The sequence below is a fragment of the Anabrus simplex genome, chromosome 7, assembly GCF_040414725.1.
Source record: "Anabrus simplex isolate iqAnaSimp1 chromosome 7, ASM4041472v1, whole genome shotgun sequence".
Taxonomy (NCBI): Eukaryota; Metazoa; Arthropoda; class Insecta; order Orthoptera; family Tettigoniidae; genus Anabrus; species Anabrus simplex.
Window position 1 is genome coordinate 234396856 of NC_090271.1, and position 14460 is coordinate 234411315.

Below are 14460 nucleotides of genomic sequence, written 5' to 3' on the forward strand. Positions count from 1 at the left end.
GTGCTACAGTCCGGCTCCATGGCTAAGTAGTTTGCGTGCTCGCCTTCGGCCACAGGGGTCCCAGGTTTGATTCCCGGCAGGGTCGGGAATTTTAACCATCATTGGTTAATTTCGCTGGCACGGGGGCCGGGTGTATGTGTCGTCTTCATCATCATTTCATCCTCATCACGACGCGTAGATCGCCTACGGGCGTCAAATCATAAGATCTGCACCAGGCGAGCCGAACATATCCTCACATACTCCCGGCAATAAAAACCATACGCCATTTCATTTCGTGCTACAGAACTGAAGAAAATATATTATTTTGAAATGTGGCGCTGGCGAAGAATGTTACGCACACCTTGGACATATTTCGCACCAATGATTCCATTATAAACCAGTACAAGCTCTGACTCAGGTCATTATCAATATGCAAACAAAGAGTTTTACAATTCTGCGGACACACTATACGGCGTAGGAAAGAAAGCATAGAAAACTGACCATTTTTGGAAATGTTCCCGAGAAGAGAGACCGTGGACGTTCCCACTCGATGGTCGAACATTATCAAGAACCTCTTTGGTGCAGCACGTCTGGGTGAGGACCGTAAGAGATGAAGACAACTGACCAGTAGCCTGCTCGGATATCACGATCCTCAGCAGTGAGGGAACGGTACGAGAGAGAGTGAGAGAGCGGTCGTATGACCATCAATGCTTTTTTTTATGCTCTGTTAACAGTCTTTATCTAACGTAACGACAAGCGTTATACTTCATTTTCAAAGGAACAAGTTTAATGTATAAAATGACAAATGCTATGTCATTCTAGCTCAGGGCCTCTCAAACGCCCAAAATCTCACGCGTGCAAATCGAGGCGCAAGAGCTCCATGCACTGTGCATCGGTCGCGCTCGGCTTCGTTCGGACCAACGCTTTGTCTCTGGAATACTCTGCTAAGCTCGGCTCTACTCGGCGCAACTCAGCTCGGATTTGGAGCACTACGGAGCAAGTGTGGAACAGGGAGACAGGGGGAGCGAGCAAGACAGGCGTGAGGAAAGAGAGAGTAAGCGCTATTGCTCCAAATCGAAGAGTGGGGGGTCTGCACTCTGGTCAACCAAGCGAAGTCGTCTTTTGCACCGTGCAGAGTGCATGCACCCTGAGAGGCCCTGTTCTAGCTGATCTTCGAAGGGAGGTACATATACTGGAAATTAAGATTTTTAAACCTTACTTTTGAGTACGACTTTCTTGTGGGAGAAATTTCACCACTGACGTTACGGAACATTGACATCTTCTCCGTTAGGTAATAGGAGAGAACCACTCACCTTTGGACTCCTGGTGCCTTCCCGGATCTGTCGCGGCAGCAGTTCCCACGGGATGTGAGTCTTGATGAAGCGAGGTGATGGTAACTCCGAGATGAACTTCACTGAGTCCGTCACGTATTCGGGGAAAGTAATTTCTGGCTTTCGGCTCAAGAGGTCTCCGTAGTCGAACAGTGATGAGTGTCTGTTGGATGCAAACACAAGTCATGTCAAAGCTTACTGTGTTTGATAGTGTGAATACCATGAATGATACGAAGCAAGTCAGCAGCGTGGCATCGGCTACCAGATCATCAGCCACAGCAGTGTTGGGGATTAGTGGGGACCCCATTTTTTGGAGAAAATAAATAAATTGTTATTTCATTTTATCCACCTAAAACTAGGAATTATAGATTTTAAAAAATAAGAACCTTGTTGTCTTATCACCTAATTCCTTCCTTTAATTTGTTTAAATATTAAAAAATAGTTTGCGGGAATACGCACAAAATGCCATTTGATGCAGCTAACCGATTCGCACAGCGCTACCTCAAGCAGTGGAAACTCGCGCAGCAGTGTGTAGAAGTTCGATTCGTATCTGATGGCACAGAGCCTTAGTTGTGCACTAAACGTGTTTTGTACGCGGATAAGTCCATGATCTGCAGCGTGAGTGAGAGGGCAAGAACGTTCACTTCACAGTTGCTACGAAAGTGTTCACGTCGGCTCCTGGCGATTACGTTAGTCTGACGTGGTTTCATTTTGCTCTCAATAGCTGAGCAGTAGTCACCCCCTCCACTGCCCCCCTTCCCCTACTTTCCCCTCGAAACTTCGCGCAGGTTTGTGCCGTGAGATAACAGTTGCACTTAGAGGCGGCAAACTATCAATAGTAATCGCCATCGATATTTTCCGATATTACGACCTCTACTATCGAGAGTTTTCAAAAAGTGGAACGAATCATATCATTATGCATGAAAATAGAGCATGCATTGAACACAATCCACACACACACACACACACAAGAAATCAGTAGAAATGACAACTATTTCATGCTATTTAATTTCTGAAATTCAAATCGGAATCACTCATAAATCTCTTTAGTGGCACGTCCGAGACATCCTCGAGCTGCAAGCGCTTGCCCATAACGTGACCACCCGAGAAATTCTCGTTCAGCTGCAGTGTTCATTTTGCGATCGCCCGACATTTTCTCGGGTATAGTAATATCTTTGGAAAAATGTTTTACAACATTCTCAAGGGATGGCAGGAGAGTTTTCAGTTGCTTTCGTGAAGCCTTTGGCCTAAAATTTGCCTTAGCTTCTCTCGCCTATAAGTTATACAATCTCTGACTCACCAGCTGACAAGGTGAACAGAAATAGAGAGCGCGAAACGGATGAAATGTTTGTCTGATGACAAAATTAGGGACTCCCCTCCATCAAAGATGAATATCTAAATTATATTGGTAATTCTGATAGTAGTGATAATGATTTTTCGCATGATGACCTGGTATTTCTAATGAATGTGAGGAAGATATTTTGTCAGAAACAATGGTGATGGGAGATGTAGAACATACATTCGTGTGGAAAAATGTAAGCCTGTAAGTACTGAACGATCTAATATAGTTCCATTTACGGGATATTTTGGTGCAGGGGTTGTATTACAGTATTACCGGAGGTGAGTGCGATTGACAGTTTCGAACTGTTTCCACACTCATTGCACTTAGCTAACTTTTTATCTTCACTACGCCTAAACCACCTCCAAACGTCAGGTATCTTCCTTTTGGGCATATTTATATGAAGTTAACAATTTTAAACTGGTATATTAAAGTTACTACCAAACCGTGAAACAGCTGTACAATTTCTGCTAGTGCGAAAAAAAAAAAAAAAAAAAGGCCAATAAAAGAAAACTATCGTTGACTATCGATAATTGGCAACTGACTATTGATGTCAGACGATAGTGGTCACTATCGATAGCACTATCGATAGTTTTCCGCCTCTAGTTGCACTTTTAGCATGTGCTGTAAGGAAGGGAGACAGGGGTATATATATATATTTTTTTTTTCAAAGTTATGGACAATAAGATATGATTCACTCACTTGCCGCACGCATTCCTCAGTTTGGCAGTCTCACCCAGTCAAATTGTCTCTTCAGTTCTGTCTAGTGTCTGCTACTTTGTTGGTGTGTTGTCAAATACTAAATAGCTTTTTAATTGTATAATCACGCCGTACTTCCAAGTAACTATTCCATTAGTAAAAGTTTTATTGCACAGTATTGAATCAAAATTAAAAAAAAAAAAAAATATTACCGCAGTTAAGATGGTAAACTGTCAACCTTTACTTCTCTATCGAAATTCGCTCAGAGAGCATCAAAAACTACCATTTTGTAAGATTTTTCTTTTCCAATTTGCTTGTTCTCCCCCTCCACTTCATCGCCAAGAACCCGGTATATGTTGTCTGTAAAAACGTTTGCCTCCCCACTTCTAATTCGCAATCGCCGCTACTGAGCCACAGAATCAGCCCTTATCGCTCCGTTCATAAACCGTCAACTAAGTTCGCAACAAAAACAACAACAGCAACAAAAACACAACAACAGCAGCCAGTGCTACGAATTGTTGTTGCTATTTTGCTGTACGTCGCACCGACACAGATAGGTCTTATGGCGACGATGGGATAGAAAAGGGCTAGGACTGGGAAGGAAGCGGCCGTGGCCTTAATTAAGGTACAGCCTCAGCATTTGCCTGGTGTGAAAATGGGAAACAACGGAAAACCATCTTCAGGGCTGCCAACAGTGGGGTTCGAACCCACTATTTCCCGGATGCAAGCTCATAGCTGCACGCCCCTAACCGCACGGCCAACTCGCCCGGTGTGCTACAAATTAGCAATAAAGGTGATATTAAATCAACATTCAGGCGGGACGTAGTGTTTACAGTACACTAAGTCTTCTGATATAGGCTAGAGCAATTTTGTTACTTTCATTGATCTGTTTCTGTCTTATACTTGGCTTTGACAGTATGAAAGTGAGTGAGGTGTGAGCGATGCTACTAATACCATTACTCATGCAGCCAGTGAAATTGGCAGACTGATATGTAATAGTAACTTTTGGCTCGGTGAGGAAAGCAATGGGAAACTACATCACTCCTCATTTCCCTAGTACGCCTCTTCAGCGACGCCTAGGCCTTCTATGACAGCTGATGGAGTTGTGGAGGATCCAACCAGCCTTAGGGCTGGGGATTGAGGGTGACGAACGCCTTGCTAAGTGACTTGTGTAAAGGCGCGCACGGCCTATACATGTGGAATAACACCAAAGGGTTTGCTCTAGGCTTAACATCCCCATCCGACGAGCGAATCACCATCAACAATGTCATATGCCTCACTCCATATGAACACTGCGGGAGGGTTTGGAATTGAATCCGAGCTTTTGGTTCACAATCGAGCGATTAGAAATTGTATACCGGGCTGAGTGGCTCACACGGTTGAGGCGCTTGTCTTCTGACCCCAACTTGGCAGGTTCGACCACGATCATGGCCACCAGGCGCGCTATCCAGCACGGCTAGAATGTATTTCAAGCTTCTTTCATAACTTAGCTCAAACGATCGTTTTCACTAAGGTACTCGATCACGTAACAATTATTCTAACTTTAAAGTTGTTTAATCTGTCTGAAACACTACTCTATAACGTTCCTGCCGGGCTGAGTGGCTCAGACGGTTAAGGCGCTGGCCTTCTGACCCCAACTTGGCAGGTTCGATCCTGGCTCAGTCCGGTGGTATTTGAAGGTGCTCAAATACGTCAGCCTCGTGTTGGTAGATTTACTGGCACGTAAAAGAACTCCTGCGGGACTAAATTTCGGCACCTCGGCGTCTCCGAAAACCGTAAAAGAGTAGTTAGTGGGACGTAAGACAAATAAAATTATTATAACGTTCCTGAAACAACACACACACACACTATGCTCTGTTCTATAAGAACATTCCCTAATTCTACCAAATCACTTTAAACCATGCGTATATACACTGATGACCACAAGTCACGGGAAGGGTTGTCCCAGTAGAAAATGTGCCGTGAATGACCCCTGAGCGTTGCGGCTAGCTGCGGCGTAGCTGATCAGTCTGTCACAGAAACCAGTGTTGTGAAGATGGCGACACGTCGCGAGTTAACCTACTCTGAACGTGGGATGATCATCGGCGCACGGCGCATGGGTCATAGCATTGCGCAGATTACACGCGAATTCGGGTTTCCGAGGTCAACAGTGTCGAGGGTGGATCTTCAATATCACAGAGAGAATGTTACCAGCCGCGTAAGCCGACGCAGGGGAAGACCACGAGTGTTTAACAAACGGACATCAGATCGCCTCCGCAGAACCATGCTGGACGCTCGACGGGCTACTGAGAGTCAGATCACTGCCCAGTTGAATGTTGGGAGTCAAGAACCCATCTCTACCAGGAGTATTAGGAAGCAACTGCACTGCATAGGCTTCACCAACCGCCGACCAACTGGTGTCCCTTTGCTGACACCTCGACACAGAGCTCAACGACGCTGGCGAACATCGGCAATGGATCATGGAACATTGGCGGCGTGTGGCATGGTCCGATGAATCCCGGTTCCAGTTGTATCGAGCTGATGGGCGCGTGAGAGTGTGGCGTTTGACCCATGAAGCAATGGATCCTGCGTGTCCAGGCGGGAGGGGGCTCAGTTCTGGTCTGTGCGGCATTCTCATGGTCTCATTGACCGGCTGCAGCGGGCGCTGACAGGTGAACGTTATGGGGAGATTCTTCCAGACCATCTGCATCCTTTCTGGTCCTAGAGTACCCTGATGGAGATGCCACATTTCAACAGGACAACGCGCCATCTCACCGCTCTGTGGTGGCACGAATATGGTTGAGGAGCACTCCAGTGAAGTTATGACCATGGAGTGGCGCTCCAGATCCCCCGATCTTAATCGAATCGAGCATTTATGGGATGCTGCCGGTGCTGGCGTACGCTCCATGAACCCCGATATGGGTAGCAGTGCAAATTGCGTGGCTCCAGATCCAACCAGAACGATTCTAATACCTTGTGGAGTCGATGTCTCGCCCTATTGCTGCTCGCGGAGGAGCAACTCGTTCATCACATTCAGTGTCTTCCCATGACTTTTGGCCACTCAGTGTACGTACAACACTTAACGTTTGGAAAACCTGTCAAAGATTCTGAATTGGTGGTGTTATGAACAAGTAAGACAAATTATAATTTCGCTAGTTCTTCTCTGTCACCTTAGTAAGCTGCTCATCGTCCATTATCTCCAGCCACAGTGTTTGGACTGAAGCCAGTTCCCTTCATTAGGCCGTGGTTACTATGTAGGTTACTGGCCCTTCGTTGCCATAAGACCTATCTGTATCGGTACGACGTAAGGCAAATTGTAAACAAACTAAAGCGCCTCCAGTGGCAAGATCGCTGTCTAAATTCAAATAATTTAGTACCAAAAAACAACCTAACCTATATTAGAGACATTTTTGCGTCCGAGTAGCCTCCTGTATGATTCATTAAGAGGTAAATAAGAAACGTGTGAAAATAGTCGAAGTCCTTGTTTGTTGTGGAGGGGTTGAAAGGAAAAACGGAAGGCGATAGATAACTTTGTTCAGTTGAGAGAGGAAAATAAGTGCTAAGTGTTTTTTTTGCTAGTTGTTTTACGTCACACCGACACAGATAGGTCTTACGGCGACGATGGGACAGGAAAGGGCTAGGAGTGGGAGGGAAGCGGCCATGGCCTTGATTAAGGTACAGCCCCAGCATTTGCCTGGTGTGAAAATGGAAAACCACGGAAAACCATTTTCAGGGCTGCCGACAGTGGAGTTCGAAGCTACTATCTCCCGAATACTGGATACTGGCCGCACTTAAGCGACTGCAGCTATCGAGCTCGGTAAGTGGTTATTTGTTGTGACGTGTATTTACAGTGTGTATGCATGAAAATTATTTCGGGAGAAATAAAAATTCCAGTAATGAATTAAAGAGTACTTTGTGTGACATTATTTTTAGTGATAAATAATAACTTACTAAAATATCTCGAGAAAGAAAGAAAGAAAGAAAGAAAGAAAGAAAGAAAGAAAGAAAGAAAGGAAAGAAGTATGGTATTTGTATTATATTTTGTTTATATATTTGTACGTTGCCTATATAAGTTGTACTGCCTCTTTTTCATGATCCTTGTCTCGTAGAGGTCTGGGGTAAATAAATAAATAAATAAATAAATAAATAAATACAATTGTTGTTTTAAGAGGAAGTACAACTGGACAACAACTTGTCACCTGGGCGAAAGTCCTAAATGCAGATGACTGATAACAAACTCGTGTTCTCGTGCTGAGGTAGTGCAGCTCTTTAATGGAGGTGAGCTGCATTTACCATTTTAACTACATACCAGCCCTTCTGTCACACTTAAATTTCTGGTAGTACCGGGAATGGAACACGGGCCTCGGAGGACGGCAGCTGACCGTTACGCTACGGAGGCGGATCAGATGACTGGTGACTGACGACGATTCAAGTCCCTGAATTTGTATTTCTATAAATTTATAATAACCTTCAACACGTAACCAGTTGTTTGCCTAGTCTTTTCTTAAGTTTATTTCAAACATGATTTCGAACATCATCTTTGATAAACTATTCCAATCACTAATTCCTCTTCCTACAAACAAATATGTCCCCATTTCCTCTCGAATTTCAACTTTATCTTTATGATTTTTCGTATTTCTGAAAACTCCATTCGTGTTTATTCGTCTCATAGGAACATAGCGCTTGGCGAGCAGCTCGCTTCCTCACTTCAGAGCCTTCTCAACCCGAAGTTTGCGACATTTTAGTAAAACTACTCTTTTGTCGGAAATCACTCGGAACAAATTGTGCTTTTCCATTTCTAGTTCCATTTTCTGTCTGTTAACTACAAAGATAGCTAATCGACTCCCGATCGTAATCGACTGCTGTCCAGCATCGTAAGTGTTAGACGAAAGCCGCAAACTCCGTAGGCAGTGCCATAATGAGACTTAAAAGGTAAGACGAGCCAATGGTTTCCTTAGTGGGCCATAAAGCGCTATTGCAACAAGGCAGAGCACCTTACATAACATTCAGATGCGCTAGGAAGCTCATATCTGAGCAGCTTCCATCCTGTCAGAGTCAGACTGACACTTACTTTCCTCTGCCCTGTGTAGAGATACGAACACAAAAATACAACAATAATGTTATTGGTTTTTACGGTTTTCGGAGACGCCGAGGTACCGGAATTTTGCCCCGAAGGTGTTCTTTTACGTGCCAGTAAAACTACCGACACGAGGCTGACGTATTTGATCACCTTCAAATACCACCGGACTACGTCAGGATCGAACCTCCGAAGTTGGGATCAGAATGCCAGCGGCTCAGCCACCTGAGCCACTCAGTCCGGACACAAAAACACTGTATGCGCACAAAAGTGGCGCATATTTACGACAGAGTTTTGTCAGAACGAACAGATTTCTTTGCACTGAAGCTTCCTGTTTATAAACAAGCACATTTCTTCACCGTTTCAAAGTTCAGTTCATAACGTCCCATTCTTTTTATATGATAAGATACGAGAGATTGTTCAGATGTTATCATGACACCTGCGTAGTAGGAAGTAGCTTACTTCGGTTATCTGCAATGTAGAGATATGTCAGCCCATCGAAGAAGTGAGAAGTGGTTATGGATAGTGACGACGTGAAAGAGCTTTGGATACACATCCTTATATAAAATTGTTGGAGGAGTTCCAATCACATGGATAGAGAATACAAATGTTTGACCTCATAATTCAAAATTATGTATGATGAGGATATTCGAAGGGGCTGAATCTCCGAGGTGGTAAAAAAAGTGTGAATGTCACCTGGAAGGACGTGGGTTTGTTTCCCTCGTAGGGAGTCGAAAAGTTTACGAATGAGGTTTCTACTTTGCGAGACCCATATGGCTCTGTGGTTCACTCATCCTACACCAAATATCAGTACTAGGTTAATTCGTGACTGCTCTGGCCCAATTTGTAGTGAGGTTACTTTACGAAGCGTCTTCATAATGAAGCCCCACCAAGCGAAGAGAGAGAAAAACATCCATATCTAACGCAGACTTTTTTAGCCGAATTTGTCACTTCAAAGGTTTAGGTTTGTTGAATGTTCAAACTTATTGATTGATTGATTGATTGATTGAATGAATGATTGATCGTTTCATTAACTATACAGGTGATTCGTTTGTTGGTTGAGCTCATTTCTTTCTTTCTTTCTTTCTTTCTTTCTTTCTTTCTTTCTTTCTTTCTTTCTTAATCTGCTTACCCTCTAGGGTTGGTTTTCCCTCGGACTCAGCGAGGGATCCCATCTCTTCCGCCTCCAGGGCAGTGTCCTGGAGCGTGAGACATTGGATCGGGATACAACTGGGGAAAATGACCAGTACCTCGCCCAGTTGGCCTCACCTGCTATGCTGAACAGGGGCCTTGGTGGGGGATGGGAAGATTGGAAAGGATGGACAAGGAAGAGGGAAGGAAGCGGCCGTGGCCTTAAGTTAGGTACCATCTCGGAATTTTCCTGCAAGAGAAGTGGGAAACCACGGAAAACCACTTCCAGGATGGCTGAGGTGAGAATCGAACCCACCTCTACTCAGTTGACCTCCCGAGGCAGAGTGGACCCCGTTCCAGCCCTCGTACCTCTTTTCAAATTTTGTGGCAGAGCCGGGAATCGAACCCGTGCCTCCGGGGGTGGCAGCTAATCACACTAACCACTACACCACAGAGGCGGACTGGTTGAGCTCCTACCACACTATAATTTTTAACTGCCAAGCAGGTGATATCAGCCCTCCAAGCAGGGTGATCATAAGGCATGGGAAGTTGAATTTCAAGTGAACTTCGAATTACATGGACGTAATTTTTCATTAAAAGAAAAAGTGTCCCACATGCATTGGTCGAGATTTCAACCGTGATCACTTGGAATAGGGCTTTCTCAAACTCACCAAGAAAGAAGATCTCGGTTAAAGAAATGGGAAGGCCAAGAGAAGTAGCAGTACATGTCTGAAATGTGATTGAACTCGGCCATTACTGCCAGTGCTCTGTCGCGACGTCCAGTAGCGCGCTGAATCTCTGATGATACTGTGGCTCCTTTTGCTCGAACGTTTCTGGATTTGAATTTTATTGTACTATATTGTTCGCCCTCGTATATGTGAGACTCGCGTGATGACTGTACTCACTGTTCACCCCACTGTCGTCTACCCACTGTGACAGCACCGCCTCGCCTGCTGACCGTAAGCCTGGAAACAATGTGTTCATGTGGTCGCCACCCATCGCGCTGCATGCATTGACCAACATTATTATGTGTTACTGCGAGTTGAAATCACGAACAGAGACAGACGTAGCGGTGGTGATAGTTAACCAGCCTCTTGTAACTCCAGCGGATATATTATATCGCCCCCAGCCACATACGGAGACAGCCAGAGGATACAGTCTGAAGAGTAAAATAATTAAGATTTTGGCAGAAGAAAGGAAGGCAAGGGACACGAAGGGAGTGAAAAGCCTGTCAGACAAGAAGAGTAAGGTCGGGAAGGAGCCTGGCGCAAATATATTTAAAAGCAAAGCGAAGCAAAGTCATCTCCGTACAGACCATAAAGGCCCTCAGAGGGTTGGAAGGTAAAGGCTTCCACTATCCGTAACCTCAGCACTTGGAGGGGTAGAGTGGTTAGCTCTACGCCCCGGCGCCTTTGCCTCCAGGAATTAACCTGGTACTCAGTTTTTGTGTAGGCTGAGTGAACCTCAGGGCCATGTACACCTCTGGAAGTAGAAATCTCGTGTCTTAAATTTTACGATTTCCTGAGAGGGAATCGAACCCACGTCCTTCCGGGTAAACCGAGCACGTCTTTACCGTCTCGGACAGGCAGACCCTACAAATACATTTAAAGGAAAAGTAAAATAAAATACAAAAAACAAGAAGAGGAATGAATGGGCAAGAGGGCTGCTATACATTGGTCTTATGGGGTGATGAGCTCTCCGGCAGTGGATGACCGGAGACAGTGTCAACAGTCGAATATAAACAATGGCAGAATCATGCTCTCAAATTAAAAGCTCCTCATCAGTTACACATTTAACGGCATCCAGGTCACGCAGATATGTTCTATATCTTCACTTCTTCCAAGTTCCTGGCCCTTTCCCCATTTCCTGGGCTCGGCAGTTTGATTGGATTTAGCCCAGTTTTACACCCGGATGCCTTTCGTGACGCCAATCCTATGTGGATGGCAGTTTTCACTGTTGTGAAATTCTGTGGTGGTTTGTGGTGTGGTGTAGTGTGTTAAGACAAACACAAGCACCGAATCTCCGAGCTGGTGGTATTAACCCAAAAAAATTAAAATCCCCGATCTGCTGGAAATTGAACCCGGTGCCCTCTGAACTATTTAGTCAAGGAGCTGAACACTCGTTAGAGGAAAGCAATAAAGCTCCTTTATAGAAAATAAATTAAAGTAGATCAGCCCATAGTGCAGTTTTGGGACTTCATAATTGCGATCTAAATCATACTGCTTTCATCGCGAGAATATTATTCACTACTTCATACCAAGTGTATCCATAGACATGGAGACACAAATGTGTAAGTGGGACTCGTCCTTTCTTCATACTGCATATATAAATTGTATCAAATTAGTTGGAAAATAAATAAATAAATAAATAAATAAATAAATAAATAAATAAATAAATAAATAATACCGTACGCTCGGAATCGTTAAGCCAACTGCATCAAAATTGTTTCGACCTATCGAAGAACATTCCTCTTGAATTTTCACATGACGTCACTGTGTCATAAAGGACACAATTTGTATACTCTACAGTAAGATACATTAACTTAGTCCAGTGCCTATTCCTTCGAACGCATGAATTTCAGGGTTACCGGGCGAGTTGGCCGTGCGCGTAGAGGCGCGCGGCTGTGAGCTTGCATCCGGGAGATAGTAGGTTCGAATCCCACTATCGGCAGCCCTGAAAATGGTTTTCCGTGGTTTCCCATTTTCACACCAGGCAAATGCTGGGGCTGTACCTAAATTAAGGCCACGGCTGCTTCCTTCCAACTCCTAGGCCTTTCCTATCCCATCGTCGCCATAAGACCTATCTGTGTCGGTGCAACGTAAAGCCCGTAGCAAAAAAAAAAAAAAAAATTCAGGGTTAACCACAAGATGTTTCAATTTACATTCGCAAAGAAGAAAAGTAATGCTTTTCTCGTCAATATAACGAAATATGCTGATGACCTCAAAATCCTAAAAGGTTTAGACAAAATGGAAGGTGGAACACACCAAGTATATTCAGAGTACATAGTTTGCCCACAGTTCCCCATTCTTGTGGCAGTTGTTATGCCAAAGTAAAACATAATTAAAACGTACCTTTTCTTTTCTGTTAGGTTAGTCGAAGTTTTGAAATACTCGTATTAACATATTTCACAATATTTCAATCAAGAAATATCTAGAGCACATGCTTGTTAAATTTGGTTTCTGATTCAATTCATACTAACATAAAGATTAAAGGACGATTCGTTAATTTCTTCACAGAGTATTTCATTTCTTTTAATCTTCTAAGAGAAGAAAACAGTTACGTCAATGCTTTGTCAGCTCACACAGATGACATAACACTCAATATACTTAATAGAATAAATAAATAAATAAATAAATAAATAAATAAATAAATAAATAAATATGACAGAGTAAGAAATAATAAAACTCTGACAATGTACTCACTCTAGGAAAGGAAATCTCTCTGGCAGGAATTGTTTTGCCCCCTCATAATCTAAATCGTTAGCTATACACCACACCATCTCCTGAGTCCATGTAGTCCCTGGAACACATACAAACTAGTATAAGTTACTGTATTTGGTGGCCAACGACGTATTTTCATTATCTGAAGATTTGAAATCATGGCCCTTATTTTTTAAATTTTTACAAGTTGCTTTACGTCGCACCGACACACATAAGTCTTTTGGCGACGATGGAACCGGAAAGGGATAGCAGTGGGAAGGAAGCGGCCGTAGTGTTACCCCTTAATTCTAAACATAGGGGAAAGCGGAAGAAGTCTTACTCTTCGAAAAAAGAAACGAAACTTGAAGACGAAGGGCTCCCTGCGATACATATTTTGTAATGAGTCAGGTGAGATAAAGAGGAATGAGGGTTTGGTCGTAGCCACCAGTAGCGTTGCCAGGGTCAGCCGATGGGGGTGGGGGTGGAGTTAGGGAATTATAGTTACAAAATGATAATATAGAACACAATTAAGGTGCGTGTGTGTGTGGTGTGCGCATTATAAGAACACTGATACAAGTGAATTATGTTGATACACTACAAAATCTTACATTAAAATACAGAACTAGAACAATGCAATCAAGGTCAACAGTTTTACAGCGAATGGTATGTTCAGTTTACAATCTAAAATCCAATTTTCGACACTTCTTACAAAATATATTCAACAGATCTGTTGGCCCTACAGTTATGTCCTTGAATATTTAGTTTGCTAACATTAAGCGATACAGTTATTTCCACTGTCAGACATGTTGAAACATCCCTGTCCCTAATTTTCATGGAGAACTCGTGAATGTCCTCCTTTGGTGAATGATATATATTTTCATGAAACATAATTTTAAGAGAAAAACATATCTCGCCTCTACAGTCGTCTCGATCGTCGGCGTCATCTGGACCGAATGCAGTTGTCAAAATAGGAAAGCAAAGCGGTAGCATTGCGGAAGTGGCTTTATTTCTGGTCAATTTACGTGAAAAGAAGGATAGAGAATGATTTTCTGTCCATATGTGTTTGGTCTCGTCTTTTAAATAAATCATGAATCTGGGCTATATCCCCAGAAATCTTATCGATTCCAGCTGCTTTCCTACTTTTCAATTTTTGTATCTTATTGTAAATGTCTTTGTTCCTCACCTGGTGGCCATGATCGTTATGGCGATAAAGTCTAAAACGGTCTGACAACGAGGTTAGCCGGTGAGGTTCTTCAAGAATTGTGGCAATTCTAGGACGTAGAAAATCTATCTTGTTCGGAGTAAAACGTTCATTTTGAGAACATGTAATGGAGTTACTTGAAAAGATATGTCACTGGAGAGAAAATTCGGGAGATAGTGGATCCGAACCCCAGTGTCGGCAGTTCTGAAGATGTTTTACCGTGGTTTCCCATTTTCACACTAGGCAAATTTTGGGCTGTACCTTAATGAAGGCCACGGTCGCTTCCTTTTGGCTCCTACCCCTTT

At 43.5% G+C, this 14460-nt stretch overlaps 1 protein-coding gene across 1 annotated transcript in view; it reads right to left on the reverse strand.

Moving 5' to 3' along the window:
• LOC136877510 (luciferin sulfotransferase) overlaps nucleotides 1–14460 on the reverse strand; it is a 141355-nt gene that overhangs the window by 34319 nt on the left and 92576 nt on the right. Inside the window, exons 3-4 of the mRNA XM_067151619.2 lie at nucleotides 12958–13054; nucleotides 1293–1473 (exon numbers count right to left, since the gene is read on the reverse strand). Of these exons, the coding sequence (XP_067007720.2) occupies nucleotides 1293–1473; nucleotides 12958–13054 (278 nt within the window). The remainder of the gene's footprint in view (nucleotides 1–1292; nucleotides 1474–12957; nucleotides 13055–14460) is intronic.